Below are 16,209 nucleotides of genomic sequence, written 5' to 3'. Positions count from 1 at the left end.
CGTGTCACAGCCCCGGGCCCACCTGGATTTTAGAGCTCAGGCCACAATGGCTGGGGGTTCAGTAATGGGCCGATGAGAGGGTTCCCTGAGATTTCTGCTGGGAATTCGGGAAAGAGGTACTTCTTTTCTACCAGAGTTGCAGAGGTGGTAGAGTACCAGGGGCCGCCATATGGCAAGAGCCGACCTGCGGATAAGACCAACACAGAGGAAAGCAAAGCCGAGAGAGGGTATGAAACAAACTCCTGATAGCCCCACTTGGGCACCTGGAGCCAGCTATACCTGAAGCCACCATTAATACAAAGCTTTTCGTTACACAGTCCCAAATTCCTTTTTTAAAAAATCCTTACCCCATTTTAATTTAGGCTTCTGCCACTTTTAGCCAGAAGCAGACCCTTTAAGACTCCTCTCTCTCACCTCCCTGTCTGTACCCCAGGTTACCGTCCTTCAGACAACCCAGCAATGTCTGGCCTGAATTCGCGAGATACTTAATGAATGTGCTGGGACTTGAGCCAGCCTGACAGCGAGCCATCTGTCTTACCCTCCCCACCTGTAACCCAGGAAACCAGCGCGGTGCCTGCAAACCCGAAACAATCAAGGGCTACCCGCTGGGAGAAAGAGCAAGCCCTGCCCTACTGACTGTGCTTTTCACTATCCTTTCTGGAAGGAGCGCGTCCACCGTCGACGTCCACCTGTCAAAATCTGCCAAGACCGCCATCCCGCTGAAGGAACGGCTCTTCCGTCAGGATGAAGTGCCTGGCACACTCCGGGGCCACATCTCCGAGGCGCACACCTGTGGTGGCCCGTGTCACAGCCCCGGCTTTTAGTGGCAGCTGCGCGCTTCCATCCGTGTGACGGGGCCCCACCTCAGGCACGCACTGTGTGCCTTTCCATTTCTGTCCCGGGATCCGCTCCAGACGTTCGGCCCAGTGTCCTGGGGAGAGAACAGCCCCGGAGGCCATCCTTGGCTCCTTGGGGCCAGGAGCCTGTGGATAAATGTCCCGAGCCTTCCTCCTCCAGACAGACGGTTCCGGGAGGTCCCAGTGGGATGGAGCTCCCGTGGCGACGTCGGTGACGTGCCCTCAGATTCGCTTTTCTCGCTCCCCTGTCCACTCCTCTGATCTCCTCCCAAACAGACCTCCTGCCCATATGCCTTTTCTCCAACTCTGCAGCGGGGGACCCCAGACTAAACTGGTCTCTTCCCACCCATGTGGCTGCTGGTGTCCGAGTCCGCCTCCCGCACTAGGGTGAAAGCCCGTGACCTTCCCCGGCTCTCAGATACAAGACCAAGTCCAGTCTACGGCCGAGCGGGCCTGCAGGGTTGGCCCGCCCGCCGTCTGCCTCCTTCAGACCCGCCCCTCGCCCTCACGCCGCACACCAGCCGCCCCGGCTGCCCGAGCTCCCTCTCCTCGCCCGCGCTTCTCCTGCCTTGGGCCCCCGCACCTGCCACGCGCCCGCCTGGAAGTCACCCCTTCGTGTGGTTTACTCTCACTCCCTCCTTCGACTGCCCCTTTGGGGAAGGCTTGCTGACTCCCCTAGACTATCGTACTTATAACAGCAGCAGCTAAGGCTTTTAGTGAACTAACTCATTTAATTCTTATAATAGCAATCTGCGGTAAGTGCTATTATTATTGCCATTTTAGAGAGGAGGAAACCGAGGCACACAGAGGCTAAACATTTTATCCAAGGTCATGGAGACAGTAAGAAACAGAGGCTCGATTTGAGCTGAGACAGGCCAGCTCTCCAGTGCGTGCCAGTAACTGCACATGATGCCCCCACCCCCCCGCCCCCCCGCAGTTACGGGGCCTCCTGGCATCACGCCTCTCCCGTAGCACGAGCCGCCTTTCTCTAAAAATTGAGATATGATTCATGTGCCGTAAAATCCACTTTTTTTAAAGTACAGAATCCAGTGGGTTTTAGCATATCCAGTTGTGCAAGCACTACTTTCATCACCCCAAAAGCAACCCCGTACCCGTTAGCAGTCACTCCCCAGTCTCCCCCGGCCACCGCAGGCCCTGCAACCACCAACTCGCTCTCTGTCTCTGTGGCTTTGCCTGTTCTGGATATTTCGTGTCCGTGGAAGCGGACATCGTGTGGCCCTCTGCGCTGGCTACTCTGCACAGCTCGTGCGGCTGTGGCCTGTGCCCGTGCTCCATGCCATTTCATGGCTGAGCAACGTTCCACCGTGCGGACGGACCACGCTTTGCCCATCGTCAGCTGATGGACACGCGGGCTGTTTCCCGCTTCTGGCTGTTATGAACAGTGCTACTGTGAACATCTGTGTTCAGGTCTTTGCATGCAGGTAGATCTTCAATTTTCTCGGGTATATATATGCCTAGAAAGTGGCCTTGCTGGCTCGTGTGCTGCTGTGTGATTATTTGACTCATGGCTGCCTCCTAAACTATAAGCTCCATGCAGACAGGGACCAGGTCTGCGTTCTGCTTTCCATTTCACCCCCAAGCCTGTAACATAGTCAACGATCATTTGAACGAACGAATGAACGAATGAATGGCAGGTGCTGAATACCCTGGGCTAGAATGTGGGCTCGCTGGGTTCTGGGCCCAGCTCGTCTCTGCCTGGACGGCGGTCCTCTGGCCAGCAGCTTGCTCTCTCTGGCCTCCTGTTTCCTTAAGTGCAATGGAGGAAACAAGGCGGCTTGCAGCCCGGAGCCGGCCCACGGCCCTGCCTACCCCTCCCCGTCGCCTCGGCAGCCGGCTTCCCGCTCACCTCAGGCTCCTCCTCGCCATTCTGGCTGTGCTCCCCCTGCAGCCGCTCCCGGAGCTTGCCCAGCTCCACCCGCAGGCTGCCCATCTCCTGCTCCTTGCTCTGCAGCTCGGCCTCCAGTTCCACCTTCTGTTCGATCAGGGACTTCCCCTGGGCCTCCACCACCGTGATGCGGTGCCGGAGGTCGTGGTTGATCTTCATCAGCCGGGTCTGCTGCTGCTGCAGCTGTGGAGAGAGAAAGGCCACTGAACGGGGCGGCCATATACAGGAGCTCGTGTGGCACGCTGCCCAAGGGCGAGCCACCTCCAGGGGTGCCATTCAGACTGGAGATGTCTGGGTTTGTTTGAAATCTGGTCGTATAAGACTGCTGATGCCAGAGATGGTCAATTTGTACGTGTACTGTAATTTTATGGAAGGTCAGTGTTTTGTTAGTGTATTATGACAATTTCCTAGCAAACAGAAGTAATGTGCCTTGAGAAGGGGGTAAGTGGTAATTTTTCTCATTCAGGCAGAGATACCGCATGGGTGCCTGCAGCAGCCTGGACCATGCCGGCCTGCTCGCAGAGGGGCATGAAGCGGGCCTGGAGGAAGCCTCAGGGCCAGAGCCAAGGCTGACGGGGCCTCGGGACCTCGCTGGGTGTGGGGAGGCTCAGGTCCCTGCGTGGCCTCCTGTGCCACAGTCCCTCTACTGGTCCAGTGGCGACAAGGCTGAGAGCCCCCCACAGCTGCTCTCTCAGGCTGGGCCCGCCAAGCTGCGGGCAGGATCCCCGCCCCTTGGAGCTCACAGAATGTGACCCAGGGGAGCCAGGGAACCTCCCGCGCAGGGGACCCAATCTCTCGCTGGAAGCCACTGGCCGGGAGGGCAGACGGGGGGCTCATCACTTACGGCCTCGACGTCCTCGTTCTTCAGACCGAGCTCCCTGTCCTTGGCACGGATCTCGTCCCGCTGCTTGTCCACCACCTCCTTCAGCTTCTTCATCACCTGCCGCTCCCGCTCCGACATGCCTGGGTGGGGGAGCGAGACCCGCAGGTGAGCCACCTCCCTGCCCTGCTCAAACCGCCCAGCGGCTTCCTGCTCAGACGAAACCGGCCCCCAGGCTCCTCCTGGCTGCATCTCTCCACTCGGCTGCCCCAAGCTCATGCCCACCCGGGGCACCCACCATGGTTAACCCCAGTGCCCACGGTTCCCTTCCTCCCAGCCTCCCGCCGGCCCCCTCGCTTCTCAGGCTTCAGCTCAAACGTCACCTCCTCATAGAAGCCTTTCCCTCCCCCCACCCCATTTACTATCTTCGCCACACTGTTTACAGTTACTGAGTGTCGTGCATGTTCCTTCACCTAAGGAAAGATGACGGGGCCTGGCACGCAGCAGGCGGTCACGGCGTGGCGTGGTGTCTGCCACTCGTTTATTGTCTGTCCCCCTGCCCTTCGCCCCTCAAGAGCACTGTGGGCCCCGGGAGGCAAGTCCTTCCCCAGCCTGCTCACTGTGTGTCCCCTGGGCTAGCACAGGCCCGGCACACGGGAGGTGCTCGCTCGCTTAGGGACTGGGTGGGGTAACGAACTGCAAGGGCACGTGTCATGCGGGGGTCGTGTGGCTGCTGAAACGAAGGACCAGCAAAAACCTGGCAACTTAGAACACAGCACAAATTTAGATTCTCATAGTTCTGGAAGCTGGACGTTTCAAACTAGTGCAAAGTCAAGATGTCGCCAGGGCCGTGGTCCCCGTGGAGACTGCAGGGGAGGTTTGTTCCTGCCTCTTCCAGCTTCGGCAGCTGCTGCTTCCTCGGCTCGTGGCCGCCAGCACCCCAGTCCCTGCCTTCTCTGACGTCCTGTCACCTTCTTCTGTCAGCGTGAAATCTCTCTGCCTCCCTCTTACGAGGACACTTGTGATGGCATTTCAGGTCCATCCAAATAATCGAGGGCAACTTCCTCATCTCAAGATCTGGAACTAAACCACACCTGTAAAGATTTTACCATATGAAGTAATACTCCCAGGTTCCGGGGCTTAGGAGCTGATATTTTGGGGGACCATTAGTCAGCGTCCCACAGGCGCTGGGGCTGACTCCCCAAGAGACCTGCGTTGGGGTTGGTGACAGTCAGGCTCAACTGCAGATTAATAGGGGAGAAACACCCCCCACTTCCCTCTCGCCTAGGCCCCCGAGACGCCACTTGGTAATTCTTCAGCTCTTTTCCCCACGTGTGACTCCCTCTTCCAAGGTGCTCTGTCCCATTCAAGTCTTTTCCTCCCCTCTCCTGTCTGAGATAGTCCCAAGCAGGCGGTCACCACCGTGACCAAGCATTCCCAACACCCGTGAGCCACCGCGGCAACGCAAGGCCTGGGCCTGGGCTGGACGAGAGGGCACGGCTTACGTCTCCCGACAGTGTTTCTCGGACACGGTGTGTGCACACGTGCGGCGGGGCTGGGGCTGAGATCGGATGCGGGCAGAGTGTGGAAAAGCCACCAACGTGTTTGCTGTTTGCTGACTGAGCACCTGTCCCACCACAAGCTCTGGCTGGGGACACTAAGGGCTGAGCTCATTTAATCCTTGCTGAGGGGTGGATTCCGCTTCTGGGGAAATCAGGCAGGAAGGACAGCTAAGTGGGGGCAGGGGGCGGGGGGTGGCATGAATCGGAGAAAGACACCTGGCTCTGTATGCCCGCTCCATCAACCCGCTTTATGGGCTCAGCAGCTGTGAGACCGAGAGGCGGAAAACCAAACGGTCAAAGGCTTGGGGTCTGAGACTTGAGTTCATGGACTCAGTCCTGGCTTTACGTACCTGCCGTTGACCGCGGCCTGTTTTCTCACCTGCCCATGGGGATCCTGTGAAGTCTCCACCTGGGAGGCGCTTGCAAGGGTGCATGGGTTAATCGGTGAGAAGTGCTCACGACAGGCCTGGCACCGAGTAAGAGTTTCTAAGTGTTAGCTGCCATTTTTTTTTTTTTTTTTTATCCACAAAACGAAAATACCAGTTCCCTGTCCAAGGGTAATAAAAGGGCTTTGAAAAATGAAAGGAGGGTTCAGTGTGTTTAGTAGATTCGTAGACCTCGTTAAAAGCTGGAAGACTTCTGAGCAATCATCCAGTCAACCAGCAATTCAGAATCCTGAGATCTGAATTTAAAGAGACATTCGGGCAAATGCAAGAACAAGTCCAAGGTCGGTCTCCAAGGAGCCACGGGTTTATAGTAGCCAAAAATGGCAATCATCTAAATGTCCGCCAGCAAGGAAACGGTTAAATAAACGAGGACCTTCCACACAATGGGGACACTATGTTAGCCAGTTAAAAGACTGAGACACACTGTTAAGTGAAAAAGCCGAGTGACGAAGTCACAGCAGCACTATTCACAACGACCAAACGTTATAGGAACGTTGTAGAAAAAGAAACAGCCCAAATGTCCGTCAGCGCACATGGATAAACGAAAGTGGTCCAGCCACGATGGAACATCACTCGGCTATAAAACGGAACGAAGCGCTGACACGCACGGCGATGGGCCGGACCTTGAAAACTGACGCTGAGAGAAGCCAGACACAAGAGGCCACAGAGCCAGAGCGCAGGACTCCAGGTGGACACAACTTCCAGGACAAGCAAATCCGCAGAGACAGGACGGAGAAGAGCAGCCTGTGGGGACGGGGAACGGGAGCGGCTGCCCATGGGCACAGGGTTTCTTGGTGGGGTGATGGAAATGCTTTATTTATTTCCTTTCAATTAGGGTCGATATTATTGCATCCTAGTTTCAGGTGTACGGCAGAGTGGTCAGACATTTATATAAGGAAATGATTTAAAATTAGATTGCCACGATGGTTGTACGACTCTATTTTTCTTCCATTCATTCATTAATTTCCTTTGAGGCGAGGCAAGCCTTGGTTGACCTCGCAGATTGCAAGGACCTTGACAGCTTACGATCCCTTATTATTTTTATTTTTTAAGCCTATAGCACCTGGTCTTCCTAGGTGGTCTCCCATCCAAGTACTAACCAGGTCTGACCCTGCTTAGCTTCCGAGATCGGTGCACGACTCTACTGATTTACTCAACATCATTTTCTTTCCTTTCTACGAAAGGATCACACAGCTGATTTTTTATTGAGCTGAAATTCCTGCCAACCGCTCCCATGGAAGGTCCCGTGACGGTGGGACCTTGGGGACATCTCGTATTGGAGAGCTCCAGCTCGGATGCTGTACATACTTTTTCTCAACAATCCTGGGAGTCGGGAGTCGTGGGTTCCCGTTTTGCAGGTGAGGAAGCCGAGGATGGGACTGCGTGGTCACTCCCAGCTCAGTTTTTTCCTCCTCTCCTGGTGATGGCGTGATGTGTCCAGAACCCAAGAATTTTTCCAGACCCTCGAGTGTGTCTTAGCCCCCCCATCTCCCCAGCCCGATGGCTCTGACGCCCTTAATTCATTTCCACAGCTAACAAGTAGTTCCTATCGTTGCCCTCAAGCTGAGGAGATGGTTTCTGCAATCAAGGGGCAGGAAAGTGCTTTTTTTGAGTCTGGAGAATTCCGGGGAGGAGGGGACAGGAGACTGCCGCGGTGGCTCTGAGCGCAGGGCCTGGCATCAACTCCTGACAAAGCAATGCTGGTCCACGCGGGGCTGCTCCCAGGCGCTCCCGCCCCCCCCTCGCCCCGTCTCACGAAGGCCCCCCAGTCCTCCATCTCCTTCCGGCGCACAGTCTAACTTCGCAGGCTCTGCCTTCTCCCAGGGACCCCTCTGCCCAATGTCTGTTCCTCTCACAGGTGGAAGAAACGCTTTCGTCTCTGGGTTCCCATGGTTTCCGGTGCAAAATAAAAATAACCGTGAAAGGCATGCCTGGCATCTGCCTCCGCGCTCTGCCCGGTGGGGGCTGCTGCTGGGCTAACCCTTTGGGAACTGCAGCCATGCTAGATGCCAGTTAAGTGTGTCTCAAATCGTGCCATGTGGGCTGTTTCATGACAAGCTGAGCAAAGCTCTCCCACGTGGACGGTGCTGCGTGCACTCAGAGGTGACAGTGTGCACAGGAGTGGCCCAGGGCGTCCATGCCTGGGCCCCTGAGGCCATGGGGTGTCGCTGGCAGGCGTGGGAGTTCCGAGGTCACCCCCCCCCGAGGCCTGGGGCGCCTGGCAGAAATGTCACAGACAAAAGGATGGCTACGAGTTCCTCGGGAAGCTCGGCATAGCTCCCAGATGTCCCAGCGATTCCAGTCCTAGGTGTGGACCCCAAAGCAGTAACCACACACGTCCACACAAACACCTGTTCCATGATGTTCACAGCAGCACTGTGCACAATAGCCAACAGCCGGAAAACAACCAGAAAGTCCACCAACGGGTGAATGAGTAAGCAAAATGCGGTCCACCCGCAGCGTGGAATATTACTCAGCCATGAAAAGGAATGATGTACTCTCTCAACCTCTGCTCTCCTCAGCTGTTCACTAAGGACTTCGGACCAGATAACAAAAACTCGCAGTCATAATAGCTCGCGTCTGTGGAGCGTATGTACCAGGTACTATTCTAAACAGTCCACACGTATTAATTCGTTTAACCCTCACGACGACCTGACAAGGGAGATACGATTATGTCCCCTATTTTTACATGGGGCACTTCGGCACACGAAGGTCAAGTGACTTCATTAAGGTCACTTAGCAGGCCAAGTACTGAGATTAGGACTCACACCTGGGCAGTCTGGCTCTAGAGCCCATGCTTATAACCACTAGGACTTCGTTCCCATTGCATGGATCTCATCTGAACAAAGGCAACCCGAATGAGAGAGACTTCCAGCGCCCGGATCAAACATTCCCTTTTTTCTTGTTCCCTGCAGTCCTTATCAGTGCACTTCTTTGGTCTCACAGCGTTGTAACTACAGGTTCTGAACCTGAAGCACTCCATGGAAGTCCATCCCATCAAACGTGAGGAGGGGGCCTATGTGAGGACCCGAGGTGTTTGCTCAGACTAAAGCAATGGGTCTGAGATTCTGTGGGGATCAGAGGCAGCCTCTGGTTGGGAAGGGGGCCGCGGGGGAGCACGGAGCTGGCCGAACCCCACTGTCTGTCTTTGCTTCCCCAGCACCAGAAGAGGGCCTGGAGCGAAGGTTCTAGACAACTGTACGATGAATGACAGCTGAGGGGCTCCAGTGACACTCAGATCTGGGTTACCATCCCAGGTTGCTTCTTGTTAAATGTTCAGTCTATGATAAAGAGTCTCAAATCTCACCCCTGCACACTTAGAATAAAGTCCAAACTGTGGCCTCTAAGGGGCCATGTGCTCTGAACACGGCTGACCCTTTGACCCTTCCGACCTCATCTGTCACCACCCTCGGCCTTGATCATCATTTCCTACAGCACTGCCCTCTCCTTCCGCACACCCCAGGGCCTTTGCACTTGCTTCCCTCCCGAGCTATCCGCGCGGCTCCAGCACTTCATGAGGGCTCCGATGCCACCCGCTCGGAGAGGCCTCCCTCGCCACCGTGTCCTGAGCATCGCCTCGATCGCATCCCCTTTCTGGCTCTTCCACAGCGCTGGCCGCCACCTGGAACGGAGCCCTCGATTGGCTTATTTACATAGTTATCACCTATCTCCTCCACACCGGAACAAGCCTCGTGAGGCTTGTCCAATGTGTCTGACCAGTGCCCGGAAAAAGAGCCTGGAAAAGTGAGGCATCTGTAACAGTTTGTTGAGTGAAGCTCTCAGTTTCATCCTCTGTAAATGAGGCTACACCATCTCTCTCGGGCAGAGGGATGGTCAACAATAGCAGACAAAGGTTTCGGTCATCCGAGCGCGCCGCACCCTTGCTCGGGGACCGCAACTGTTATTGCCGCGGCCGACGTGGGTGATGACAGCGGGAACAGCCCTCTCCTGAGCCCCCAGCGCTGACGCCTCCCCTTACCTTCGTGCTTCTGGAACTCCTCCTCGGAGAAGCTGACGTCTTTGTGGGACAGGTTGGTCATGAGCTGCTTGTTTTCCTCCTGCAGCTGGGCGATCTGGGACAGGAGGTCCTGTGCCTCCCCTCGCCACACGTCTTCCACCAGCTCCAGCTCCTGCAAAGGCGACCGGCCTGGGTGGGGCGACAGCCTGCCCGGGGCAGCGGCCTCACCCCCTGACCCTCGGGAGCAGCTGTGGGTTGCCAGGGCTTCAGGGCTTCCCCTCTGCCCCGAGAAGCAAGCAGGTAAGGGACACGGCCACCACTAGATCATATGGCAACTCTGCAAGTAATAGGAGGTGCCCTTCCTCTGTGAAGACCTTCCCAGGTTAGAACTGCCCCAAGAGCAACTATGGAGCTGGCACTGCACCTGTTAGCTACCTAGACGGGAGACAGAGTGAATGAGTGGGGACCCTAACAGTCCCAAATTCTCTGGGGAGGTCACGTCCCTGATCTCTGGACAGACCCTCAGCCAGACAAACCTCTAAGAGAGAAAAAGGCTGCGAAGACTCCAGAAGTTGCCACCTGGCCCCAGAATGCATCGTATGCCTGACACGAACCGGCATCCCTTCGGGCGGCCTTGGGCAACTCACTAACCACTCTCGGCCTCGGTTTCCCGCAGCTGGGGAGCCCTAACACGAGGGCTCACAGGGCTGAGGTGGAGGTAAACAAGATCAATCTACTAAAGTGGTTTTGTGGATGGCGGTAATCAAAGAAACAAGTGACGGGCACTGGCACCGATATGAAGAGATCGGAACCCTCGTGTGCTGCTGGGGGGAACGTAAAATCGTGCGGCTGCCGCAGAGGACAGGCTGGCAGGTCCTCGATGAGTTAAAGGGTCACCGTGTGACCCAGCACTTCCACTCCTACGATCTGCCCAGTGGGAGTGAAAACACATGTCCGCACAAAGCCATGAATGTGCACGTTCACAGCTGCACGATTCACAACAGTCAAAAGGACGGGACCTGGTGTCCCGTCGGCTGATGAAACGGGGGTACGTCCATACAACGGGATACGACTCTGCTTCAGACAGGAATGACGCACGGACACAGGTGAACCTCGAAAACGTCACACTAAGTGAAGGCGGCCGGACACGAGGGGACACAGAGGGTGTGATTCCACTAACGTGAAAATCCAGAGGCAGAAAGCAGGCTGGCCGCTGTCTAGGGCCGCGGGAGTGACTATTAATGGGACTGGATTTTCATTTCCGAGTAATGAAAATGTTCTAAAATTGATGGTGGCGATGGTTGTAGAACTCCGTGACTACACTGGAAACGCTGAATCATGGACTTTAAATGGATGGACTGTATGGCACGCAAATTACATCAATAAAGCTGTTACCAAAAAAAAAAAAAAGTTTCTAAAACCATAAGCTAAGCAGAGCGCTATCGCTGGTACCCATATAGAATGCTGGATTAGAGCATGGACACTGGGGCCCGCTGACCCCAATTTGGAGCCAGTTTGCGCCACTTACTGGCTGATCTTGGACAAGTTATTCAATCTTTGGGTGCCCCGGAAATGAGGAAAATAGTGCCATAACTACCTCTGTGGGTCGTTTGTACGGGTAAAACGGTTAATATATATAAATCATCTGGAATCGGGCCCAGCACCCAGAAAGGGACAAAGATGAGTGCAGACTTCCGCTCCTCCTACAGCCTGTCACCAGCCGGCCCAGGTGGCTGGATGTCAGCGTCATCTCTGTTCGTCTCCTAAATGAGTTCCCGAATCCCACCTCCCTGATCAGGAAGCTCGCAGCACTGGGGACGTGAGAGGTAATAAGTTCTCGCACAGCGGGCTCAAGGTCACCAGGAGAGGTGACAGGCAGGGCCAGAGGGTGGAAGTGTTGGTGGAAAGACGGAGTGGGCTTGCGACCTTGTCACACACAGCGGCCAGCTGGGAGCACAGTCGGGCCCTCCCACCCCCGACTCCCCACCCCCCACCCCGAGCCTCCGTGCTCCTACCTGGCTGGCTGAGCACGCCGAGGGCCCACACCTACCTAGCTGGTGTAGGCAGAACAGTGGCCCCCAAAGACGTCCATGTCCTTGCCCCTGGTACCTGAGAATACGTGACCCTACGTGGCAAAAGGGACTTTGAGGATATGTTTCTGTTAGGCTCCTGAGACGGGGAGATTATTCTGGGTCATTCGGGTGGGCCCCCTGTCATCACGAGTGTCCTCGAAGGTGAAAAGAGGGAGTCGAGAGGGTCAGAGTTCAGGACGAAGTGGCGACAGCAGAAGTCAGAGCCAGAGAGAGGTGTGAAGATGCCCCGCTGCTGGCTTTGAGGCCAGAGAGGGAGCCACCAAGGAGGCGGTGGCTTCCGGGAGCTGGAAAAGGCAAGGAAACGGGCTCCTCCCTCAAGCCGCCAGAAGTGCAGTGCTTCTGACACCCCGATTTTAACCCAGTAAGACCGGTTCTGACCTTTGACCTCCAGAATTCCTTCTAGCATTATCCATACTGATAGTATTCATCATATTATATGACGCAGTTTGATAATGAATTTGCCATTAAGTCTGCTGTACTTTGTTGTATAGCTGCAAATGGAGATGAATACAGACTTTTTATTATTATTTTTTATGCCTACAGCACCTGGTCTTCCTAGGTGGTCTCCCATCCAAGTACAAACCAGGCCCGACCTTGCTTAGCTTCCGAGATCAGACATCGGGCTCATTCAGGGTGGCATGGCTGTAGACCATGGACTGTGGCTCCACCGGGGCGCGAACCCAGGACCTTCTGCGTGTAAAGCAGACGAGCTCACCGCTACACTATGGAACCACAAGCCCTGAATACAGACTTTGACCCTCAGTTCCTTCTTCCCTTCTCTCAGTGAACTAAAGCTGATGCTGGGGGAGCTGCTGCTTGCCTCTGAGCTGGCCACAGAGAATTTTATCCTGACTCCACACCAGCTGAAGAGGCCCTTCCAGGAAGCCTGCTTTGCCTTCTCTCAGCTTTCGTAGTCCTCAAACTCCTGACGCTGGCAGGCGAGGCCCCGCACGATCAGATCCCCTCACTTCCCTGACCTCATCTCCTGCCCCCATTCCTCACTCACTCTGCGCTAGCCACACCGGCCTTCTCCGTGTTCCTTGAACACGCCAAGTTCATTCCTACCTCAGGGCCTTTGCACGTGCTGTGGCTTCCGCCTAGAGTACCCCTCCCCGAAGACCCTTTTGTGGCTGGCACCTACACTTCGGATCTCAGCTCAGATGTCACCTCCTTAGGGAAGCCTTCCTGACTGCCCCACCGATGAGATCTCCGCCCTGGCTAGTCTCTTTGGATTTTCTTTGTGGCACCGATAAGCTGAAATTTTCAAAGCATAAAAAAGAAGTACCTCTTCGCACTAGGGTTGCACCATCCCACAGGGCAGCCACAAGGCATACGTGGCTGCTGAGCCCTCGAAATGTGACTGGTCTGAATGAAAACGGTGTACTTAAGAGTTAAACACCAACTGGACTTAGAAGACATAGTACGAAACAAAAGAACGTGAAATAGCTAATCCATAATATTTTTGTAATCCCTTCTCAGTCTTCTGGCTAAGATCAAGTGTAATAACATTTTTTGTAACTATGTGAGACGACGAATGTTAACTAAACTTACTGTGGTGATTATTTCGTTATACATGTATCATTATAATTAACGTACGCTGAAACTAATACGATGTTATATGTCAATTATACCTCAGTAAAATAATGTGTTGCACTGATCACATGTTGAAACAATATTCTGGGTAGACTGGATTTGATATGTTATTAAAATTAACCTCATCTGTGTCTTTTTATTAATGGAACAGCAGTGCATTAGAAAGTCATTTCCATAAGGGCTAAGTAAGCCCTCATCTGCGGTGGTCACCGCCGTCCCCCAGAACAGTACTCAATAAATAGATGTGTGGAATGAATAAATGAACAACATATGCTGTTTGCGTCATGTGCAACTGTTATCTGCACAGCCACCTCTTTCTACAACCCATGCGTGTGCTTTTCCCGTCTCCCTCGTCGCCCACCCGCTGCCTGAGATGCGGACACAGCTTTCCTTTTCTCTTCATGGCACATGTCGCCTGGGAGGGCACTCTGCATGCTGTGGCTTGCTGACGGGGCTGCAGACCGGGTAACCGAGCAGAACAGGGAGGGAAAGAAGAAAGAAAAGGAGGAAGGGAAGCAAGAAAAGACGGATGGATAAGATCAAGGACAAGCTCAGGTTTTCAGGGAAATAACATTTTAAAAGAGCTTTTGAGACCCCAGGGGGTGACAATCAGACCACTACCCTCTCTTGATCCCAAGAGCGTGGAGTGAAGGGGTCTGGAACCGTACTGTGATGGGGAACGCATGTCGTCCTTGGATTTATGAGAGCTCCTCCTCAGTGTTTACAAACAAGCCCTGCCTCTGAACGCACTGGTGTTTACTTCCTAGCTGAGAGTTCCAGAGGCGACAAGTGCAGCTGGCTGGGAATTCCACCCGACTCCAGGCCTAGTGGCCTCCGATGTCTCCTAGGGGTGCCTCCCAGCCCGGCTGCAGCAGGACTAAAATGCCAGGGGTGGGGCCAGGGGTGCCAGGACTTCTGTGTGACCTGGGCTAAGCCCCTTGGTCCCTGTTAATACAAATCATGGTAAGATTTTCAAGGTCCCTCCCTTCCCTGACTCTCTAGGAGAGGTGGAGGGGTCTGAGATAGGAGGAGGGGTGCCTGGGATGGGCGTGGGATCCCCAATACCAGCCTATAGACACCTCAGTGAAAGCCTCTCCAGGTCTGAAAACAGTAGTTCACACCTGTAAGGCTTCAGACAGGCAGGCTCTGCCCCACAGGAACTCTTCTCACGGGTGGTTATCAGGCTCATCTTACAGCCGAAGAAGCCGAGGCCCAGAGAGGCGGGGTGACTTGCCCAAGATCACACAGACCAGACTGTGAGCTGCAGGGTTTGAAACCAGGCTGACCAGCTCCAAAGTCACTGCTCCTGGGAGTCCTGACATTAATTACCCAGCTGGGGCATTTTTAAAGCTCCCTCAGTGATCTTGGAAATGTTACCTAGCTGGGAAGCTTGTGTTCCCTTCCTGACCCCAGGGCATTGGTACTTATGGGGACAAACACGGTCCTACCACACGAACACTGGTGGCCCTTAACCCACCCACGGATCTGCCTTCAGGTTAAGACTGCAGACACAGCCATCAGCCTTAAAAACACTGGGAACTCAAAGTATACAAGAGGCGATGGCCTGCCAGGGAGGTTCAGAGAGGCCAGGTCTATTTCCTGAGGCCACACAGCAAGCCAGAGCCTGTCCGGCGCCCCGATCCTCCAAGGAAAGGCGTTTCCTTCGTTCTCGGTTGGAAGGTCTGACAGAAGCTTCCCTGGGCTGAGGCTGGGGCAGGAAACCACACGTCTCCCACTTCCTTTTCCCCAGGCACCTCGTCTGGACTCCTCGCCCAGCGGGGAGCCCAGATCCCTGCCTCTAGAGAATTCTCCATCACAGGGCAGAGGCTTAGCTTTTAGGGCTGTCCCGAATCATCTCCTTCTCCCAATTTACACAGGGTGGGGAGAGACTGGCCTCATCTCCACTGGGCTGGGGCTCTCTGGGCACCACCTTGGGAGAAACTCCCACTCCCCATACACGCCCTGACCCTGGGCCTCTGGGTTTCTTCGTCTGTAAAAATGAAGATAATAATTCCTACCTCACAAAGTTCTGTGAGGACTGAAGATAAAATCAGGGAGGGGAAAAGCGCCTCAGGGCACAGGTTAGTACACCAAGGGGAACCCTGGGAAGCGATTTGCGAAAAGGAACCCAGAGACTGGAGATCAGGGAGCTCAGGGGCTGGAGAGCACATCTTCTTTGCTCCCCCGGGGAGTTCTGAGGTAGGATGAAAAAAGGGGCGTGGTATCAGATCTTGGATTACACTGAAGGGCAGGAAGCTTATTTCATTTCTAGAAAAAAAAAAAGTCCTACTATCTAAGCACTTCAGGTAACGGCCCATTGAACTCTCATGAGGCGGGTCCTATTCCTGTCACCATTCGACACGTGAGGAAATCAAAGCACAGAGAGGTGAAGTCACTCGCCCAAGGTCACGCAGCTATTCAGTGGTAAAGGTGGCACTGGAACTCAGGTCTGACTCCAAAGAACGGCCCTTAATCTCGGGCTGGAATGTGCCAGGTGCCCCTGGCGGGTTAAAAGAGGCCAAGGGCCTCCCCCCGCCCCATGGGGTCGGGTCTCATCTCGTCCCCCCTCCACGCACACGTGTGCCCGGTGCTGACGGCCCTCTGGTCCCAGCGGCCCCACTGCCTGGATGGGCCGACCGAGGCCCCTGCCCACCTTCTGGTGCTTGCGCTCCTTCTCGATGCGGTCCATCCTCTCCAGGCGCAGGCGGTCCAGCTCGAGGCGCAGCTCGTCCAGCTCGGGCGCGACGTGGTGGCGGCTGACCAGCACCTCCAGGATCTCCAGGACGCGCACGACCTTGGGCATGAGGCGCGCGATGGCCTCGCAGCCGTGCTGGTCGATGACCCGCTCGAACTCGTGGCCCACCAGCGACGCGATGTCGTACACGTCCATGACGGTCAGCTCCGCCACGTTCTTCTCCAGCGCCGACTCGGCCGGCAGCGCCGACCCCCGGTCCTCCTCCATGGCCCGCCGCCC

At 55.2% G+C, this 16,209-nt stretch overlaps 1 protein-coding gene and 1 pseudogene across 1 annotated transcript in view; both read right to left on the bottom strand.

Annotated features, from left to right (window-relative positions):
- The window catches only part of RILPL1 (Rab interacting lysosomal protein like 1), a 32,964-nt gene extending 16,755 nt beyond the window's left edge, over positions 1–16,209 (bottom strand). The window contains exons 1-6 of the mRNA XM_023528141.1: positions 15,889–16,209; positions 9,571–9,721; positions 3,608–3,726; positions 2,725–2,946; positions 698–965; positions 132–184 (exon numbers count right to left, since the gene is read on the bottom strand). Of these exons, the coding sequence (XP_023383909.1) occupies positions 132–184; positions 698–965; positions 2,725–2,946; positions 3,608–3,726; positions 9,571–9,721; positions 15,889–16,197 (1,122 nt within the window). The 5' untranslated portion in view covers positions 16,198–16,209. The remainder of the gene's footprint in view (positions 1–131; positions 185–697; positions 966–2,724; positions 2,947–3,607; positions 3,727–9,570; positions 9,722–15,888) is intronic.
- Positions 12,177–12,292, bottom strand: LOC111737034 (annotated as a pseudogene).

The sequence above is a fragment of the Pteropus vampyrus genome, unplaced genomic scaffold, assembly GCF_000151845.1.
Source record: "Pteropus vampyrus isolate Shadow unplaced genomic scaffold, Pvam_2.0 Scaffold23, whole genome shotgun sequence".
Taxonomy (NCBI): domain Eukaryota; kingdom Metazoa; phylum Chordata; class Mammalia; order Chiroptera; family Pteropodidae; genus Pteropus; species Pteropus vampyrus.
Note: the sequence above shows the minus strand (reverse complement) of the source record. Positions and strands in the feature narration are given on the sequence as shown.